We start from the raw sequence: 22,069 nt of genomic DNA, 5'->3' as shown, positions 1-22,069 counted from the left end.
GGCAGCAGCTCCTGCCACACACACACACCCACAGCCGCTTAGAGCAGTTGGTTAAATCCTTTACACAAGCTGTTTGCCGCGCATAACAAAATAAAATAAATAATCCTGTTAAATGGCAGAAACCCAAGGCAAAATCCAAGCAACAACAGGGACACTGAAAAAAAGAAAACGAAGAAAGATGAAAACGAAAACAGCATCGCATTTCGTATCCAATTTTCTTCTGGCTGGGCAACGTTCTCTGCAGGTCCTGCAAGTATCCTTTGTGGGTGGGTGTCCTATGCACACGTACGCGGCTTAAGATTTCCTCATTCATAACGTGATTTAAGGCATTTCCCAAGCACTGCAACAGCATCTCAACATCGACTGGCATCGGGTCCTGCGTCTCCTAGCTGATTGATGCCAGCTGCAGGCGTGCATTCAGCATAAAAATTGATGCACTTCTCCTCTCGATTTCCACATATATATAAATGCAAATACATATACCTTTATTGTGGCTGGCGCAATGAAAGATGCAAATGCTGGATGCTGATGTCCTTTGGCGCTGATTATTTGGCATCCTCGTCAGCAGCTTGCGCTTGTCCTGCATGTGCTTAACGAGCACTTCAACGCCTTATCACTTCACTCTTGGCCAGCAGTCGCGAAAATTTCGTGTACAATTTAGTATCGGCTCATAATCGACTTGGGGCCAGCTGGCAATGCCAATGGCGATGGCAACGCCGTTTTTATGGCCACTTAATCTGTTTAATTAAAAGTCTGGCATTTGATCGCAAACGCTATAATATTCGAGCTGGGCCAGTTGTTAAGTGTCTCGGCAATTAAAACGAAGCAGCATCGAGCATCCGGCCTAGCCCCGCAATACATTTTGAATCTGATGAGCTGGCGCACAAAATCAATACGGATTTCCTAATGTTATGCCATGTTCACTCTCACTTTGCCTACATCTGCTCGCATTTAAGCGGATTATTCTGTTCTAAAGTTCTATGTAAAGTATGCATTTATAAGTCGCTCAGTGATTTTTCCATATTCAGATATCGCTTTCAGACGGAACAAATTCTAATGTAATTCGATGCTCTTTCGGAATGCGCTCAAAGCCAAAGCTTCGACTTGATATAGAGGATTCTTCGCACTCGAACAAGTACTTTCGGCATTGATCTATAGCTGTGTATGTTGCTCTTAGGCGGAGTCTCATCGACTACCCAGTTTTATTGCATTTGTAAGTAACTTAAAGTTTATCAGCAATGAACACTTCTGAATGAGCTCGAATAGACTCAGGTACTGCTGCTTGAGGCGTCCGTACTTCTGACTTTCTGGTCATCATTTTCGATAAATCACTCACAATGGTTGACATTGCCATGAAATGATGATCTGCAAAATTTTCCACACTGTGTTTCACATTCTTAATCTTTGCTGCTTATTTATTTTGTTGTTTATTTTTTGTCTATATTATTATTTTGCTTTCTTGAAAATTGTGATATTTTTTTTTTTTAGAAATCTAATTTTATTGATAAGTTGAAGTACACGCAAAAAGATTCATTAACAATTATTCCATGCTTTCATTACCATCTTATGTTGTTCTTTAATATCCTTGACATTATGAGATGCGAATTGGCTTATAGAAAGACAATCTGGCATAATTAATCATTATTATTATATTATTATTTTTATTATTATTGCTATTATTATACAACATTTGCAAATACAATTCTTCTATATTGTTCACATATCTTCTGTTTTTATTCATGTTTATATTTATATATGTATTTTTTTAATATATTCAAATAAAGTAAAAATTAATCATTTATATCGCAGTCGTAGTCGTAGCATTGAATCTGCTTAGACTTCAAATTTAAAATATATTCTAAATCTGTTTCAAATGGAATTTTTAAAGCATTAAGATAAAATCTATATCCCATATTTTTTTTTTCAAAGTTACTCATAATAATAAGAGAGATAATAGGGCAATAAAAAACTTTCTTTGCATATATCTAAGAGGCATATCGTTCTATTTCGAAAATACCCAAACATTTGTTTGTCAACTTAATAATGATATTAATTTGACAGTCGGCTCGTTGTGACACTAGTGCAACCCCTTCGACTGGCCATACAGAATCCGTTGTCTGCTATCTGGCTTTGCAATCATTCAATTTCGTTGACCCAACTCATGTTTTGCCTTTGAAACTGCTCTGAGTCCCAGTTGTTCGATTGTGGCCTGAACCTCTTTGTCACTTCCCAAAACATTTTTATTGGCAACATGTCGTATGCGTAATGCAATCGACGCCATAGATATTTATCGGCCTGGCTGTCTGTCTGTCTGTCTGTCAGGCCTTCCATTCTTTCCTGGGATTTCAGCATCAGCGCAGCGCAATGTAAGCCTCGGTGATTCAGTGCCTTTTCAATTTGAATAAAACGAATGTCGCCTAAATATTTGATTTATTTATTTTGACCTTTGTCAAAAGATGCCAAACACGACGCAGCCATAAGCATTTGCTTACTTTTACAGCAGCTGAAAATGCCAGTCGAATTCAATTTGCCCCAACACTAAGTTTATAATTTTCATAGCGATACACACCCATCGCCCCCGGCCCCTTTGTCACATAGAAAAATGCGTATGACAAGCAATTTTCGCTTTATAACTTCATTGCGAGCCAAGGTCAACTCCGAGTCGAGTCGAGTCGAGTATGTATGCCTTTTGTTGTGCTCGAAACCAATTCAAAATAATCTCAGCAATTTCAGTAAATGCGATGGCAAGGTCAACTCAGTTATTTCGCTAACGAACAAATGATTATTACTGCATTACAGCCCCTGAGATACAAATACATAAACACACTGAGTGACAGCCACACACACACACACCCATGTGAGCCGCATGCAGATAAGCAAATCTAATAGAAACAGCTTATAGTCCTGCAGTCCCAGTCCTGCTCCCGCCTCCTGCTCCGTGCCACCCTCCACATCGTTATCGTAAAAGTCAAAGCTTAGCCCAATGTTGGGCTCTTGTGGATGGCTAATTTTAAGGCGACAGTTCGGGACACGCATCTGGGAATAGAAAGCTGAGAGCTAAACAGCGAACCTGATTGGCACAGCTTGGAGAATTCTCAGTGCCCTGTGCGTGTTGAGTGAGCAAAAATCACAGAGTACTTTGAGCTAAGCTGTCATTTGACACGTCGCCTGTGAAGGCATTTTCAATGACAATGTAAATAATTCTATATTATGTAAAGATCCTATTACATACAGCTGATATATTTTTAAATTTTGTACATTTGCAATTGAAGAGTATAAAATAAGAATAAAAAAAAAAATTTAACATTTTAGATTCTCGTTATTGTTTATTCCGTATATAGTTTAAATATGAGAATATATATTTAAGAGTTTATTCATTGTTTATGCCATAAATTTATCAAATGTAAAGTCATCTGTAAAATAACAAGTCATTAAAAGTAATAAAAAAGCTACTTTAATTCGTTTCCCACGAGCATTATTTTCGTTTCTTGTGAAGTATAAAGTCATTCTGAAATTAAAGCTCAATACAGTTGGCAATTATTCTGATATTTTTAATAAATTTCTTTATCAAGGAAGAGAGCCAGAAGCTGTTTTCGTATCGGCGCATAGTTTTTTGAATAGAAACCCTTAGGTATCATATAAGCATTTTATTTATTTAAACACTTTTACCAACCAAAATAAATATAATACAAAATAAGTTTTTATTTATGCCATTTATTTTTAAAACTTCATTTCACATTAGTATACTCTGAAGTCGTCAGCCTACAAAATAGTTTGCAAAATGGCATACATTAACTATAAATAACCTAATAGTTTGAGCTCCTTAACTTAATCCATAAATTTACATGCTCACCTATTATCTTTTTTAAAAATATTTAAAAAATACAGAAAGTAGACACTCTTTACTTTATCTCAAAGTCTTTTATTATTAGCATCTTAAAGTCACACAATATATGAATTGTTTACGAATTCGAAACCTATTATCCTTTCAAATATCTCTCATTCTGGCTCCAAAAAATTGAAATATCTAAAATGGTTAGTACCCATAATATTGTATTATGTTATTAATACTAATATTGTATTATGTTATTATTGTTAGAAGATATATATTTTAGTAGTTATTTCATGTATGTACACATACATGAGAAGCAATTGAACTTTTTGAAATTTTTATATCTTAAACTTCAAAGTAGACTAGCATTTCTTAGAGTATTCCATATGTCTAAATATATCGATAAATCAGAGCATCCATCACACCCCATAGCGTATCATCTGGGCGATCACTTTACCTTGAACAAAGTCAGCTGTGTGTTTGGTCCTTGACAACACAAGGACAAGTAGCCCGTTGTCGTTATTTTGATTCCCACGTAGCTGTCCTTTTTAGCCAACTTAATGTTGGCTGCTTTGTGTTCTGCTTTGTTTTTGTTTTCATTCCTTTTTATAGTTGACCAAGTCAATTGAGTGTAAAACAATTTCATTAAACGCGCAGCCAGGGCGAGGGCCAATAGACGGAAGCGCTGCATGTGTCTGACAATATCTGTATAAGTATATATATATTTATATATACAACATAAAGTTGGTGTATATGTTTGTCTATGTATTTGTATTGAGTAGTCTGGTTCTGGCTTATGCTTTCGCTCCCAGCTTCTCATCATTGTCCCCTTCAGTGCTTCACTTTGTGCTATTTTTATTATCATTTATTGTCTCAATGCGCTGCCTGCAAGGCAGTCAGGGGCGTGCAGGTGGAGTCTGGAGTCTGTAGTCTGGAGTCTGGGAGGAGTTGCTGAACGCCAATGCAATTTATCGCAAACGCTTTGACAACATGTTTGCAGGCATTTTTATCATTTCCGCATATATGTGGTTTCCGCTTGAACTGCAAGCAAACTAAGAACTCGCTTGCTGCTTTATTGCCACAGACGCTCGATTGCTCTCTGTGTCCTTTTACGCCCTCCCACCCAGTGAGATGGGGCTGGGGCTGGTCCCCGGAATATGCGACGATGTTGCCAGGCAGCACACACGCCTTTCCATTTCGACCAAATGAATTGTTTAGGTTTAATTTATTGAACCGAACTTTGGGCGTAAGTTGGTCAGGCGATCGACTCGCTTCGCCTCCTGCACGCCTTGCCACACCCAACATCATGCAGCATGGAAAGGAAGGGACTGAATTTTTGTTTCTGTGGCTGCAGCAGCAGCAGTGCGAACAGTTTGGGTCAAGTGTGTTACAGTTGAGAAACGACTTGGCTGATATGAGTTAAGGCAAGGCAACAAAAAATCTGAAGATAAATTGCGAATGGTTTTGGCATATGAAACATAGAGTTGTGAATGTAAGTTCGAATAAGCTAAAAATGAAAAGAAAAAACTGAATATGGAATGCATAATAAAGACTAATTAAAATATTTGAGAATTAAAAAATTGAATGAATAAAAGGCGTAAATAATAGTTGATATATAAATAATAAAAAAAAGTATTGGAAATTTAGGCTAAATAACAAAAGATATAAAAATTAATAAACAAAACTACAAATATAAGGCCAGAACTGAAATATAAATAAAATAAAATGTGCTAAGTTTTTATTTAAACTAAAACAGAAGCGGATAAATAAAATAAAATATTTCTTACATATATTGAAACCAAATTTATATTTTTTTAATTTTAAAATTTTATTTTTTATTTTTATTACAAGTGTAAATTTTAAGGCAAAAAACTGGCAAGTTGAATTATAAAAATTATATGTAATTATTTTAATAATAATATTGTCTAATTAATTTAAAAATGTTTCTGAAGACTTAATTTGCAAATTAAAGTTTATGTAAAATGATTTCTTAGTTAAAATTTTATTTTATTTTATTGCAACAGTCTCACTCAGCGCTTGCAGCGCTATGGAAAACAATTGTCTTTCGTTGCAACGCGCTGAAGGCTCCAGTGCAGAAATAAAGGACCCCAAAGCCCATATTGTCTGCAGCATGGCTCAGTTTGGGTTGGCGAAAAAAAAAGTAGACGAGAAGAGAAAAGAGAAACAATGGAATAACAGAACGTATAGGCAGCTCTGGTGGCATGGCTACTTGGCTGAAACGCCTGGAGTCCTGCTAAGGGTCAGTAATAAATCTCAGCAGCTTGCGCTGTAACTTAAATTAAATGCTGAAAATCGTTTGGACATTCCTCGCTCATGCAGCGCCTCCCTCTGGCTGACACGCAGCCGAGCAAAAAACCAGCTGAAAAATGCACGCGCTGGCAAATGAAAGGATCCAGCTAAAGTGCAACAAAACGTGTGCCACAAAGCCGAAAGGGAATGGGAGAGAGAAAGATAGAGAAAGAGAGATGAAAGGGGCAGAAAAATTAAATAGAGTTTTCAAAACAAGTGGCTAAATATGCTGCAATTGCTGCTGCCCAGGAGTCGCAGTCAGCCCCACAATTCGGCTCCATTTCCAACATTCTCTCTGTGACTACCTCTCCCTCCCTCTCTCTCTCTTGCTCTGTCTCTCTCTCTCTGTTTCCCTATGTGTTTGCTGGCTTCTTCCATATGCAGAACGGAAAAGTCACGGAGCCAAAAAATGGAAAAACTGCACGTGGCAGTCTGGAAAAAAAATATAGAAAACTGTTGTCTACTTTTTGGAGCAAAGCGTTGAATTTATGACTTCTGAAATTCTGCGTGTTTGCAAAGTCTGAATAGCACAAAAAACATTTATATATATAGAAATACATATATATTTCTCATACATATATAACTCATGCTTCAGATTTCACACACGTGCACTCTGCAAGAAAAACATCCAATAAATTTAGCTATTAAAAAGCCACAAACATAATTCAGCCAAACTTAAATGCTGTTAAGAGGTCAGCATGTTTCACCTCTATTTATTTTCTAATTTAATTTCGATGCTCGAGCCAAAGACTATTTGCATAAATAATTGAATAAATCAATTGCATTTTGCAGGCAAAGCTGCTTACGTGCTCTGTTGGACCTATTTATTAGAATTCAATAATATTTGGCCGTTCTTTTGCCACGTGTAATTTCGTATGATAAGTTGGCATCAATTTACTGGGAAAAACAAACCCAAACCGAAAGCGAAACCAAACCTGAAATTTCTCTTCAAAAGAGTCTGAGTAAGCAAATGTTTGCCCTTTGCACGAAATACATATGTAAAAATTCACTGCGCGAGCCGACATGGCCCAGATGATAAATAATGGCATAGAATCTAATTAGGCTGGCTCCACATTAACTTGAATTTTCCGCAAATCGAGACTCATCTTCTAGGAGATGGCAAATAAAGAGTTTTAATGAATTTACTTTTCTCTGTGCTGGCAAGCGTGGCGTATGAGTAATATACACATTTTACAGCCACAGCCTCAATTCGCAGCTAAATGTGATATTAGTAAAAATGAGCTGAAATCCTTTCGGCTTATCCGCTTAGTCGGAGCCATAAAATTGAAATTATGGCAACTGCCAACTAATGAACAGCAATAAAAATAAATACATGCAGCTTCTTCGTTTCGCGTGCCACCTGCCTGCTGCAGAATGCAACTGCAGTTGGCAGACAAAGTTTCGCTTTTTGTAGCACACCTGAACGACTTTGACGTGGAACTTTGGGCGTGCCCCAACTTTGAGCCGGGCCATTGACGTCGCCCCGCAGCAGAAGCAAAAAACTATGCCCACAACTATGTCAATGCGTTTATATATGGTCGGACTCTGGGCCTGGCCAGCCCTTTGGCATCAACTACTATCAATTTTACGCTTCGCAGCCAGCCTGGAAGCAAATAGCCAAATGAAAGTTTCAGTTTTGCATTGAGTTTATGTTGCGCCACGTCAAAAATGCGACGTAAAAAGAAGGGAAGAAAACTCGTAGCATGCCGCTGTGCGTGCCGCTGTTGAGCGCTCGTCACGAAGCGACGAACGAGACTGAGCTCGGCCGACACGCACTTCGGCTGTGCAGGCCGAAGCGGCAGAGCTTTCGCTCTCTTAAGCTTTGCTCTTTTGTGCAGACCCGCTCTTCGCTGTGCGAGCAGTGCGGCGAGCTATTGCTTGCGCGGCCAGAACGAGAAAGGCATAGCTTGCCGCACTGCTCGCACCACGGAAACAGCCTGAAGTGCCACTTGTGACGCTTTGGCACAACAAATGTTAATAAAGCATGCGACAGAGCCTGCGACTGGCCTGCATGCGACATTTGGCAGGCTCTGTTGATATTGTTGTTGTTATGATTGTTGTTGCTGCTTTAGCTATTGTTGTTGCTGTTGTTTGTCGGCCAGTGTTGACTAGTGTTGACTGGTGTCCTAGTCAGCATTTGCTCTTTGGGGATTTGGCGCTGGCAAATGAAAAGGTTGTGCGACAGTGAAATGCATTTCAAGTCTACACAAGTGGCCAGCGCAGTGTTGTTGCAACACACACTCACACTCACACCCACACTCATACACACTCGCACAGACACATGGCCGACAGCTGAGTGCCATGCATGTTGAGGCATTAAAGTGTGCATAAATGTGGGTTAATGGGTTTTTAGTTGTTCTTTTCATTACGACACATCTGTAAAACTGCCCTCTATATTTGTTTTACTTGTTGTTTTAACAATTATTGTTCCTGCTGCTGTTGCTGCTGCACGTTGCTCGTGCGTAACACTAAATGCTAATCGAATCGCCAGGCGGACATATTTACATGGGTTCGTAGTGCTGTCCAATATGTGTTGCGGAAATTAGCATACGACATTAAGTGCAGTAAGATGCGAGTGAGTGGGAGCAAAACGTCTCTTACAAATATTGGTTCTTATTAAAACGGTGCTTTAATCAGGTGCTCAGCTAAACGCTTTAGCTTGAATTTAAATATTTTGGCATAGCTTAACTGTAATAAATTCTTATCGAATATTTTTTGGGGATTGTACCATAATTTATAGATTATTCATTGTAAAGCAATGGATTAGATAATAGTGTAAAATATATTAATATTTTCTGTATAATCCACTTTGTAAAAGAAACTATTTAAATAATTTTGTTTAATTAATTCAACTTACTCATTTCTGTTATGGTAAAATTCAGTGTAAGCCTTTAAAGTTAAACCTCTATTTCAAGAGATTCAATCTATTGTCTAAGCTGAAAACAGTGCTCAAAAGCACAATATATTGAAAGCCTTGTATAAATTGTGTCGCTCCCTGTCCTTTCACCTAATATCAGTTTGATTGTGTACTAAAAGTTAATTACTCTCGCAAAATAAACCAGGGTAACCAGCATTTTAATATAAAGTGCTGCCAAATTCCGCCAAAATACTAGCTGCACATTTTATTTTAGCATCCCATGCCTCTCCTCACACTCTCTCACACTATACCTGTCCCATGCATTTACCACCACATGACAATGGCAAACGGAGTCTCGTATGGCTCGCTGCACAGCTAATTGAAACTTAATTTTAAATAGTCGTGCGGAAAAGTTGGCGCTGGAAATTCGGCGAGGTCAGTTGGCGTAGTTGGCGTGGTTGACGTTGTGCAGCACTTGAAAGTATGATTATGCTTTGGCGTTACGCAACACTAATTAAACTGCATGTGGCAGGCTTGAGAGTTATGCATTTCACAAATTACACATACGCACCGTTGCCCGTAAAAACGTCCGTCCAAATGCGCATTTACCTAATTGAACATGTGTTTGCCGGAGCTGCCTTCAGTGGCTCTGGGTGTGGTTGCGGCGGTTCCAGTGGCTGGATGTTGGCTTTTGTTGCATTCTTTTTAGTTCATTAATTCGCTTGGCTCTGGCCGCTCTTGGTCAAATTCAAATTAAAAGGTCACTAGATAAACATGCCCATGTCTGTGTGAGTGTGTGTGTGTGTGTGTGTGTATGTGTACCCTGTTGTATTTGGGTGTCCTTTGGGTTAATTTGAATATTTTTGTTTGTTGTTTCTCGCATGGCGCCCTGTTGTTGTTTGGCGCTCAATTTATGGGCGATAGCGGAAAAACTGCAGTTTAAAAGGCAAAACAAAACAAGCAAAAATACAAAAATAACAAGGCATGCAAATTGAGTTATAAATTTGAACCCGCTTTGCTTTTAATGCAAACATTGCAGCATCCAAGCCAGGTGTGTGGGAAGCTGTGCTCGCTGGAAATATGTTTACTAATTAAAACTTTGACTTTTTCATAATTGAAGTCGCCTTCAATGGCTGTCAGCTGCGCAGCCTGATTTACTACTATCAGGCCAGCTCTCTGACATCAGATTGACACACGTAATTATCAGCCCGCAGACTTGACAGACAGCACTGAAATTATCATCTTTGACTTTTCCATTCTCAAGGACGCACAGCTATGCCGGGGGACGATGGAGAGGCACCGACACCGAATCTCAATTAAATTAATGAGTTTTGGGGGCATTGAATGAATAAACAGTTTTTTAATGGTTTTATTAGTGAATTTTCGATCAACGTTTAATTTCTTTTAATATTAAATATTTTATTTTATATATCAATGAATATTAAAGCTAATTTTCTACTATTTTCCGATAGTCTTTTTAGTTCTCCCTATTTTAAAATTCAAAGAAAAACCAGTTTCCACATAGCTGTATTTACTATCATATAGCCAGACTTTTAGCCACATTATGGCTAAAATCAAATGATGTCAGAAGGGCGTTAAAACTTTGTTTAAACTTTGTTGAAATGGAGATAATTCGCCAACGCGCCAATACTCAACATCAGTCCTAAGAGTGGCTGTAATTTCATCATTATGTTGATAAAAGTTGTCCGTGTTACATGCACCATGAGGCATGCAGCATTCTATAGCCGGGGGCAGAATTTTACTAAATCCGTAGTAGGCCGTTGCAACGGTCAACAAGTTTTAGCATTGCCGAGCCGCATCCGGGGCGCAGATACTGAAATCCCTGCAGCAAGCAGGAAAATTATCAAACAATGCAACGGCAGCACAACAGTCAGCAAGGGGCAACAGGCATTTACGGGGCGGGCCAACAAGTGACAACAGTGCTGAAAGCCTGTGAATACAGCCATGAAATGGCAAGCGCCGCCCGAACTAAGCCAGTACACAAAACAAAAAGGACAACGAAAGCCAACAGCAACAACAACAAAGACAACAACAAGAACTACAACAAATTGGCATAGAGCCGGACAATGGACGCGTCAGTCGCTGGCCTCAAGCGGTGCAAACATGGCAAAAATGTCATGGAAGCAAGCGACAGGACAACAAAGTATCAGCCGCTGAGCAGTCGGTGCCAGCCCGTACCTAGTTAGTTGAAAAATGCGCCCAGCCTAGGCTCAAGCAGTCGGCTGAGCTGTGGAGTCACGTGTTTGCTCTTACGGCTTTGCCAGTGCAAGCCGGACATCAAACTATGAATGCACCGCCCGACAGGCAGCACAGCATGCACTCAAACCAACAACAAATGGGGGTGATTTAATTGATGAACTACAGCATACCCTGCGGGCAGTTCATTAGCTGTAAAAGAGCAAAATGAGGTGAAGGTATAGTCAAGTGTAGTGCTATAAGTCGATTTTGATCCACTTATGTGATGCAAAGCTAAAAGGAAATGTAGAAATGTCTTACATATATATATATTATTTACAAGGAAAATCCAGCTGATCCCACGACAGTGGACAAATTAGCATAGCATGTAAACAAAGATCTCGACAATTTTTTTCTGGACAAAAGGCAAGCCGATTGCTCAAATAATGAAGAGTATTCCGAAGAGGCTCAGCAGCAACTGGACTACGGCTAGCAACTGATCCGATGTGCTTTGCTTCGGTTCGATGGCAACAGGCGAAATGCAAAAGCTGCATAAGAATGTACGCATGTACTTTCTTTTTCTTTTATCAAAGTTTAGCCTTTGCTCCTGCTTCGCTTTGTAATATGCATGACGTGCTGGCAGTTATTTGAGCTAGGAAATTACAAGGCTCAGTGGCAATATAAACTGGAAATAGTCAAGATGGACGTTCAGTTAATATGTCATAAGTAAACTGATGTGAAATTTGTAAATGGTCTCTAGAAATTCCAGCGACCTATGGGAAATTCCATTAATAACCGACTACTTGCTCGAGCACGTGTATTTTATGGCTTTAGATCGAATACATATTTATGTTGCGCATTATTATGTGACGGCTGTTGATTTCGTGTGATAACTCTCAGAGTTCGTTGACTTATTGGAGTGCACATTCCCGATTCGTATATGCAAAATAGAAAAGTATCTAATGACCTATCGCTTAGCTATATTATATCTGTATTCATAATGTTGTTCAGGCGCCACTTTTCCTTTTCGGTGAGCTGAAAGAAGTACTTGGACGTGTGCTTCACCTCGGTCATGTTGTGCAACGGTGGCCAAAATGTCGTATAAGCCACACAACTACATGGGAATATAAAATGATATAAGTGATTGAGGAAATTTAAAAGTTTTTCGTGATTACCGCATGAAATAACAAGCATCGGATGCAGTCCTTTGGAAGTCAATGTTTTGTTTGATCTCGTGCTCCAGTTGCGCTTCGTATGCCCTAATCGAGTCCTGATACCGCTTGGCGCATATCATCGGACTATATCAAGATCATGAACAGATATTATTCTCCATGCTCTTAAGAGTCCTATACTTACACTTACTAGGGTATCTTGAATTTCCGGAAGCTGGGCTCACGATCGTACATATCGGGAGTATCGTTTGGCTTGTACTTTTCATCATATATTATCATATCCATATCGACTTTAGGTCTGGGTGGATCGTTCGGATTGCGGTGCTTGAAGCGATGCAGCGACTTGTTCACGTCCACATTCGGCACCTGTATAGTAGTGGTGCGACGCAAGGCAAGGGGACTATTTCCTGTATACAGCTTGGACATGGACTTAGCGCGCGAGGATGCTGTGCCCAGTAGCAACATGGAATTGACTTCAGATACAGCTCGATTCTTCTCATCGCTTGTTTCTCTACGCTTATCATCAGTTCCTTCCTTAGACTTTTCATCCAATGTGTCTTTGGATTTGTCATCAGTTACCTCCTTCGATTTGTCCTCAGAGTCCATTTTGAATTATCTTTGTTTATATGTATGTGCCCGTATACAATAATACTGTATAGAGAATATGTATATTTTTTTGTTTTGTTTCTTAGGTTACGTGTACTGTGTTGTTTGTTGAGTATTAGAGCAAAGTCTGCTAAGCTTCCTAGTTTTGTCAACTTGAGTGACTTCTATGTAAAAGTTAGAAAGCTCTAAAGAGTACTCGAATAGAAGATGCTTTAAATTCTAATGCATATTCAACTTTGACTAAAAGCTAAACAATTAGAATAAAACTGTTTTTAGGCCTACACTGGGCAACGCGCAATACCGTACCAAAGTTTGTACAAAAAATATGTATTATAAGAGATAAGAACTTATGCCTTTATTGTATTTGGTCACATGTATAGGAAAAATTTGTGCGATTGATTATCTGTAAATATCTCTGCCTTACTTCAATGAAATAAATTGAATTCTTGAATGTGAAACTTAATTTTCATTCGTATGCAAACTCTTTCATTTATAGTCCACATTTGCAAATAAATTTTAATTTTTAAACAAATTTAATAACATTCAAGGTTACTAAAAATAAAAGTAAGAAGACTCTAGTCGAGACTGCTCGACTAGGAGATACCCTGAACCCTCCAAGCTGATATTCTTATCATTCTGCACTTCTTTTATGCACGCACACATACATTCACATGCATCCACCCTCACGCGCCCGCGCTCTGCTAACTGCGCAGTAAGCAGCGACTGCGCTTGGACTGCGCTGCAGTGTGGGCAATAGTATGAGAATTTACTTGATGAATACCTTCTTTTGTAAATATACGATCTTAATGAAATTTTCAGGACGTAATTATATGGTCTAAAGTCTCCACGTCTAATAGTACTCCGATGAGGCTCAAAAAACTAAATCAATTTTTCGATTATTCTCGATAAAAAAGTTATCGGATGAGTTATCGAAACAATAAAGCAAACTCGTACTGCGTATGGTATACACGAGTGTGCACACAAAATTTCAGCTCTCTAGCTCTTATATCTTCTGAGATCTCGGCGTTCATACGGACGGACGGACGGACAGACGGACAGGGCTATATCGACTCAGTTCGTCGTGCTGATCAAGAATATATATACTTTATAGGGTCTGCGATGATTCCTTCTGCCTGTTACATACTTTTACACAAAAACATTATATCCTGATTTCCCATTTTCAATGGGTTCAGGGTATAAAAAATACATATATAAACACTATTAAATATACACAAAATTTAGACTCCAGCATCAAAGACTCACTTAATTTCCATTACATTTTTAAACGATCTCATTTACGCTTTCTCACATAAGCTTTCAAGGTTCTCAATAAGAGTTTAGTTAACGCAAATTTGAGCCCCTATTAATTAATATATATGTTAATATGCAATGGGATCTGTTTATGTAATTGAAATTACAAGTCTTGAATTGTTTATTCGCTTTGATCAAAATGCTTAATGGATAATCTTTTAGTGCAGTGCAGTTGCTGTTATTTACTTTCGCTATCAGCACTGAAACGTATTACGCGCTCTCGCTCTCTCTTCCTCTCTTTTCGCTCTGACATGTATACATTCGACTGATAACTCGATAGCTGTTGCCTTCCTGCACTTTAGCATTTCATTTCCATTGTATCGTGCACTTTTTAATATACAAATTCATTGCCTCTTAGCACGCTTGCAATGCAGCTGCTGCTCCGGCTTCCACTGTCACGTTCCACTTCCATTCCTGCTCACGCTCTCGATATACTCTCGGCTTGCCAGCACTCTATCGGCATTCTAGTTTGCGCTCTCTCATAGCCCCCATCTCGCTCACACACGCACTCGACGCTCACGGATCGAACGAAGAGCCGCTTCAAAGCTCTCCCAACGTTGTCAGCGGCTATTTAAGACCTGTCGCAGCTGTTGCTCAGATCAGTTCACCGTGATTAGTGACCGCGTCAAGGTTGGCCAGCACACGCATTACGCTGAATGGGAATTTGGATTAATTTGGTCATAGGCATTCTCCCACGAAGTTTTTGAATTTGAGTGTTATTTCCCGCAATTATATTAATGTTTTCATTTCTGGGATTCCTCGTTACCGCGGCGCTGCTGCACAACACAGCTAACGCACAAAGTTAGTAAAGCAAAAATTAAAGTAAAACAACGCGCAGTTTACGGGCTTCCAGTGAATCATCCGCTATGTGAACTTGACTCGATCAGTGCCGCTCTCCCAATCCCCATCTCCGGTTATCAGATCACCATTAATTATATTTAATTATCGGCGTGCGTTCTTTATACGCTGTGGCGCCTCGTTTTTAAGAAAGCGAATGACGAAGAGCCATTCACTTTCATGTCGTTGAAATTCTGATTGATTCCATTTATGGCTCTCGGTATCATTTTTAATCACATTTCAACTAAAAGCTTTGAACTCCAAAGTTTCTATGATTACGTATTTTGTTTCAATATATGAATATGTATGAATACAACAAACTTGCTTGGCCGCTGTTTATTAGCAATTCGCAAACTGTATTTGCAAAATTGTCATGTATTTGTAAATATGTGTTCAAAATACAGGAAATAATTGTTAGACTTTACGTACAGCAAATTATTTAAGTGATAGCAATTGCATTAAGCTACAAAATACATTCATTATTCTACCACATTTATTATGAATATTTTAATTGATGCTTAAACTGAATTCTGCATTTAATTAATTAATTAGCTTACGTAAATATAGGTCTAGTTACTCTCGGCTATTTATATTTCCAATAATCAGCATAAATAAATATAACTGCAATTATTTATTTAATTACCAAGTTCTGATTAATTAATTGGGTAATTCAGGAAAATATTCATATGTATGCCTGGGATGTCTAAATAAATTTTTAAATGTAAAATATATGCACAGTTTACACTTTCAATGAAGAGTTCTTAAATCAATATATAATGATTCACAACACGGGGGTATTCAGATATGACAATTTGTATATATGCTTACGGTAATCCAAAATTTATAATATTTCCAGAGAAAACTCCAACACATCCACTTAGTTTATTCCCTTACTGAGAGTATGCGATTACGCTTTCTCAGAAACCCAATTTTAATTATCTGTGTTCATTCTATGCAAATTTTTCTACAAAATTTCACAAGCTTATCACGCTTAAATTGAACTGCTTTCATTTAAATAATTTGCTTCACTTTAATTATTTTTGCTTGCATTGTAGTGAATTGTCGGAATCCAAATCAAAATGTGGGCTATTGCATATCGCTCTATGATTGTCCGCCTCTGTTGAATGTGCTGCAGAAGCTTCAGTTGAGCAACGACGAACGCACTTTTCTGCGGCAATCGCAATGTGAAAATGGATTCGGTCGCTTGCCTTATGTCTGCTGCACTCGAGATACAAACTTTCTAACTGCAACAACAACATCAACAACGACAACAAGCAGTCCAATTGAGGTAACAACAACAACAACACGAAGACCAATCCCGATCATAAATCCGAGCCCCGGCCAGGGTGGAAATCTGCTGCCGCGTGCTCCCGCATGTGGACCGAATTCCTTCCACAATCGGATCTACAATGGCAACGATACGGCTCTAGATGACTTTGTGTGGATGGCACTGCTGGAGTACACAAGTCGTGAGTGGCACAAATTTCCATCTCATAAGATCTCTTCTAATATATCGTGTCTCCTCCTACAGGCAGTGGCAAAACACTTCTGAACTGCGGCGGCAGTTTGATAAACAATCGCTATGTCCTGACAGCTGCCCACTGCGTGACGGGAGAAATCGAGACAGAGGTGGGACAACTGTAAGTGCAGAACATTACTTAAACCAGTATCTGGGGGATGATACTATTTCGGTTTGCTTCAGCGTACGCGTGCGACTGGGTGAATATGATCTGAGCACAGATGTGGACTGCGTGATGGGTGACTGCAATCAGCCAGTGCTGGAGCTGGGCGTCGAAGAGGCCATTCCGCATCCACAATATGATGCCAGCAGTCGCCATCGTCATCATGATATCGCCCTCATACGTCTCAGCTCACCTGTCCAGCTAAACGAGTACATCCAGCCCATCTGTCTGCCTCTGCCTAGCGTTCGATCAGCAATCAACAACAACGAAATGCTCGTTGTCAGCGGATGGGGTCGCACATTGCAAAGTAAGTGATACAGATACAGATACAGATACAGATACAGATACAGATACAGATACAGATACAGATACAGATACAGATACAGATACAGATACAGATACAGATACAGATACAGATACAGATACAGATACAGATACAGATACAGATACAGATACAGATACAGATACAGATACAGATACAGATACAGATAACCGATACAGATACAGATACAGATACAGATACAGATACAGTACAGATACAGATTACAGATACAGATGACAGATACAGCTACAGATTACAGATACAGATACAGATACAGATACAGATACAGATACAGATACAGATACAGATACAGATACAGATACAGATACAGATACAGATACAGATACAGATACAGATACAGATACAGATACAAGATTACAGATACAGATACAGATACAGATACAGATACAGATACAGATACAGTATACAGATACAGATACAGATACAGATACAGTTACAGATACAGATACAGATACAGATACAGATACAGATACAGATACAGATACAGATACAGATACAGATACAGATACAGATACAGATACAGATACAGATACAGATACAGATACAGATACAGATACAGATACAGATACAGATACAGATACAGATACAGATACAGATACAGATACAGATACAGATACAGATACAGATACAGATACAGATACAGATACAGATACAGATACAGATACAGATACAGATACAGATACAGATACAGATACAGATACAGATACAGATACAGATACAGATACAGATACAGATACAGATACAGATACAGATACAGATACAGATACAGATACAGATACAGATACAGATACAGATACAGATACAGATACAGATACAGATACAGATACAGATACAGATACAGATACAGATACAGATACAGATACAGATACAGATACAGATACAGATACAGATACAGATACAGATACAGATACAGATACAGATACAGATACAGATACAGATACAGATACAGATACAGATACAGATACAGATACAGATACAGATACAGATACAGATACAGATACAGATACAGATACAGATACAGATACAGATACAGATACAGATACAGATACAGATACAGATACAGATACAGATACAGATACAGATACAGATACAGATACAGATACAGATACAGATACAGATACAGATACAGATACAGATACAGATACAGATACAGATACAGATACAGATACAGATACAGATACAGATACAGATACAGATACAGATACAGATACAGATACAGATACAGATACAGATACAGATACAGATACAGATACAGATACAGATACAGATACAGATACAGATACAGATACAGATACAGATACAGATACAGATACAGATACAGATACAGATACAGATACAGATACAGATACAGATACAGATACAGATACAGATACAGATACAGATACAGATACAGATACAGATACAGCTACAGATACAGATACAGATACAGATACAGATACAGATACAAGATACAGATACAGATACAGATACAGATACAGATACAGATACAGATACAGATACAGATACAGATACAGATACAGATACAGATACAGATACAGATACGATACAGAGATACAGATACAGATACAGATACAGATACAGATACAGATACAGATACAGATACAGATACAGATACAGATACAGATACAGATACAGATATAGATACAGATACAGATACAGATACAGATACAGATACAGATACAGATACAGATACAGATACAGATACAGATACAGATACAGATACAGATACAGATACAGATACAGATACAGATACAGATACAGATACAGATACCAGATACAGATACAGATACAGAGATAACAGATACAGATACAGATACAGATACAGATACAAGATACAGATACCAGATACAGATACAGATACAGATACAGATACAGATACAGATACAGATACAGATACAGATACAGATACAGATACAGATACCGAGATAACAGATACAGATACAGATACAGATACAGATAAGATCAGATACAGATACAGATTACAGATACAGATACAGATAACAGATACAAGATACAGATACAGATACAGATACAGATACGATACAGATAATCAGATACAGCTGACAGATTAACAGATACAGATAACCAGATACAGATTACCAGATACAGATACAAGATACCGGATAAAGATACAGATACAGATACCAGCTACAGATACAGATACAGATACAGATAACAGATACAGCTACAGATACAGATACAGATACAGATACAGATACAGATACCAGATACAGATACAGATACAGATACAGCTACAGATACAAGATACAGATACAGATACGAATACAGATTTACAGCTACAGATTACAGATTTACCAGATACAGATACCGATACAGATACAGATACAGATACCAGATACAGATACAGATACAGATACAGATACCAACGGATACAGATAAGATAAGATACAGCTACAGATACAGATACAGATACAGATTACAGATACCTACAGATACAGATACAGATACAGATACAGATACAGATACAGATACAGATACAGATACAGATACAGATACAGATACAGATACAGATACAGATACAGATACAGATACAGATACAGATACAGATACAGATACAGATACAGATACAGATACAGATACAGATACAGATACAGATACAGATACAGATACAGATACAGATACAGATACAGATACAGATACAGATACAGATACAGATACAGATACAGATACAGATACAGATACAGATACAGATACAGATACAGATACAGATACAGATACAGATACAGATACAGATACAGATACAGATACAGATACAGATACAGATACAGATACAGATACAGATACAGATACAGGTGCAGATTCTGTCTCTTTCGTACTCTACCTAACCACATCTCCTCTCTGCCTGTCAGGTCGTCAGAGCAATATCAAGCAGCGCCTCGATGTGCCAGTAAAAAGTGCCGCTTATTGCATGGAGAAATTCGCAACGCGGCAAATCAACGTGATCAGCTCGCAGCTGTGCGCTGGCGGCGAGTTCTCACGAGACAGCTGCGACGGCGATTCAGGGGGGCCACTGATGCGTTTCAGGCAGGCGTGGTACCTGGAAGGCGTCGTCTCGTTTGGCAACCGCTGCGGGCTGGAAGGGTGGCCCGGGGTCTACACGCGCGTCTCGGACTACGTCGAGTGGATCGAGAATACGATTCGTGCGTGAGAAGGCAACTGCGAGGCGAAGTGCAGCTATTGTAAAATTAAGTTTTAATTAAATAGTAAAAGACGAAGACAGTGTGAGAGCGCAGTGCGCGCATTTTAATTAACTTGCGTTAAATGCGATTTTATCGGCAGCTGGAACGCGGCGTATACGTAATGCGCTTACTGCCGCCGTTTGCGGTAATTAAAACGCTGCCTCAGAAAGTTACTTTGGGTGCCAAGCTGGCTGCCCGCGGCGCCGAGTCTTTGCCGGTCCTCGCAACGATTTTCTATGCAATTTGGCAATGAATTTCTATTATTTGCACTTGGCGTCCAGAGAGCAGCTCCCGCTGTCCCGATTAAATTGTTTGTTAGCGTTGCGTAATGGGTGGGCGTGGCAGTGGCCCAACAAAGTAGACAATGAATGGGCTGTGCGCGAAAGGTTAATGAGGCCTGCAGGAAATGCAGCCAAATGAGGTAAGCTAAGCTGCACAATGAACAGAAATCCTTGACAGCGCAAAGCAGACGCAGAAGATGAAAGAGGCGCCAGAGAGGAGTTCTTAGCCCTACAGTTTGGCATTGATTGGCAAAGCCCTACTCGAGACTCCTGCCTGGAAACTAATTATGAAACTTAGAGCATTAAGTAAGAACTACCATTAGCGGCTTTCAGCCCAGTGAGGAAAGCGAAATTCAAGAATACCCAAAGCTAAGGCGAGAAGAGCATACTCAAGAGCTGCTTGAGAGACTTCAAGATATAGCTAATTCTTATCAATAATATTAACTGCTAAGCAATGGGAATAAGTGAGATTGAAATTGAAATTCATTTAATTCGTTGTGAATATTTAAAAGTTTATAAAAGGAGTTCTACAACAAGCAGATAAATCTTTAAGCAGGCCGCAAATCCAGAGACACCTCGCCTCAGCCCGTCTTGATATTGATATTGATTTAATTTAAATAAAGTTTTTTTGCTACACGTTCTAAATACTATTTAATACATTTTTGAAAACTGTTAAAAAACGGCTGCTTTGAAGCTTTTTAGCCCTCAGTTTGGCAACAACTTGGCCCAACTGTTGCCAAAAACTCGACTCACTGCTGCGTGCTGAAAAGTTTGTACTTTTGGGTTTCAGGCTCGGGCCATGTGTGGCTAAATCGTCCAGCAAAAACAACAAAAGAAAAACAAATGAAAAAAGCTCACACACACGCACACGCACACATAGACAGACAGACACTTTGCCTAAATGCTGGCAAAAACTTGTAATTCAATTTTGGGCAACTTTACACAAATGCAAGCCAAATGTAATTAACACGCACACACACGCACGTACACGCACACACACACTAAAAGTGAGTTACACCTGGTCAGACAGCCATGTGAAATTTTGTGTGATGGCAGCTACTGAATTGCCTGGATATTGCATGGCTAGCAGGAGTTTGGGAGGGCTGCCAGTATCCAGGCTGTGATTGAGTTGTGTTTGCAGCATTTAAAATAGCCGCCGGCCGTTAACGAGCCTGCTTCGTAATCCACTCGGCACACTGTGGAGCTCTAAGCAGTCAAAGTTTGGCAAATACGTTTAGATAAGTGCCGCCTCAGCAGGGAGCTCACTTTAGATCCCCATAGCTTAGATAGGCGAGTACTTACGGCCAGCTATCGACCGATGACTGACTGAAAGGGTATACACAGAGTACATAACTGAAATAGCTATTGTACAAATAATGGCATTGGCAATTGAGTAATTAATGTAATATAAAATAAATATTATTAAATATAATCATGAGTAT

At 39.0% G+C, this 22,069-nt stretch overlaps 2 protein-coding genes across 2 annotated transcripts; one reads left to right on the top strand and one right to left on the bottom strand.

The window, feature by feature from the left end:
• Positions 1-11,767: 11,767 nt before the first annotated feature.
• Positions 11,768-13,086, bottom strand: LOC108660143 (uncharacterized). The gene is made up of 3 exons (XM_018113433.3): positions 12,558-13,086; positions 12,371-12,493; positions 11,768-12,309 (listed from the first exon to the last, which is right to left on the bottom strand). The coding sequence occupies exons 1-3, from the start codon at positions 12,971-12,973 to the stop codon at positions 12,174-12,176; spliced, it is 675 nt and encodes a 224-aa protein (XP_017968922.1). The 5' UTR covers positions 12,974-13,086; the 3' UTR covers positions 11,768-12,173.
• A 1,800-nt stretch (positions 13,087-14,886) lies between these two features.
• Sp7 (Serine protease 7) lies at positions 14,887-20,414 on the top strand. Its single transcript, XM_030383687.2, has 5 exons — positions 14,887-15,085; positions 16,177-16,590; positions 16,653-16,761; positions 16,824-17,110; positions 20,017-20,414. The coding sequence occupies exons 1-5, from the start codon at positions 15,022-15,024 to the stop codon at positions 20,313-20,315; spliced, it is 1,173 nt and encodes a 390-aa protein (XP_030239547.1). The 5' UTR covers positions 14,887-15,021; the 3' UTR covers positions 20,316-20,414.
• The last annotated feature ends 1,655 nt before the right edge of the window (positions 20,415-22,069 follow it).

The sequence above is a fragment of the Drosophila navojoa genome, chromosome 2 (genome assembly GCF_054131105.1).
Source record: "Drosophila navojoa isolate 15081-1374.11 chromosome 2, UAZ_NAV_1.0, whole genome shotgun sequence".
In the NCBI taxonomy this organism is placed as follows: domain Eukaryota; kingdom Metazoa; phylum Arthropoda; class Insecta; order Diptera; family Drosophilidae; genus Drosophila; species Drosophila navojoa.
The sequence above is the reverse complement of the archived record's forward strand: the minus strand, read 5'-3'. Positions and strand labels throughout refer to the sequence as shown.

Bases quoted from the DNA above. Each gene is read 5' to 3' on its own strand.
- LOC108660143 (XM_018113433.3), bottom strand. From the start codon at position 12,973: ATGGACTCTGAGGACAAATCGAAGGAGGTAACTGATGACAAATCCAAA. The intron at 12,494-12,557 runs GTAAGTGTAAGT...ATCTTGATATAG, and splicing joins CGGAAATTCAAGATACCCTA to TCCGATGATATGCGCCAAGC. The intron at 12,310-12,370 runs GTAATCACGAAA...ATTCCCATGTAG, and splicing joins GATGCTTGTTATTTCATGCG to TTGTGTGGCTTATACGACAT.
- Sp7 (XM_030383687.2), top strand. From the start codon at position 15,022: ATGTTTTCATTTCTGGGATTCCTCGTTACCGCGGCGCTGCTGCACAAC. The intron at 16,762-16,823 runs GTAAGTGCAGAA...GGTTTGCTTCAG, and splicing joins GAGACAGAGGTGGGACAACT to CGTACGCGTGCGACTGGGTG. The intron at 17,111-20,016 runs GTAAGTGATACA...TCTGCCTGTCAG, and splicing joins ATGGGGTCGCACATTGCAAA to GTCGTCAGAGCAATATCAAG.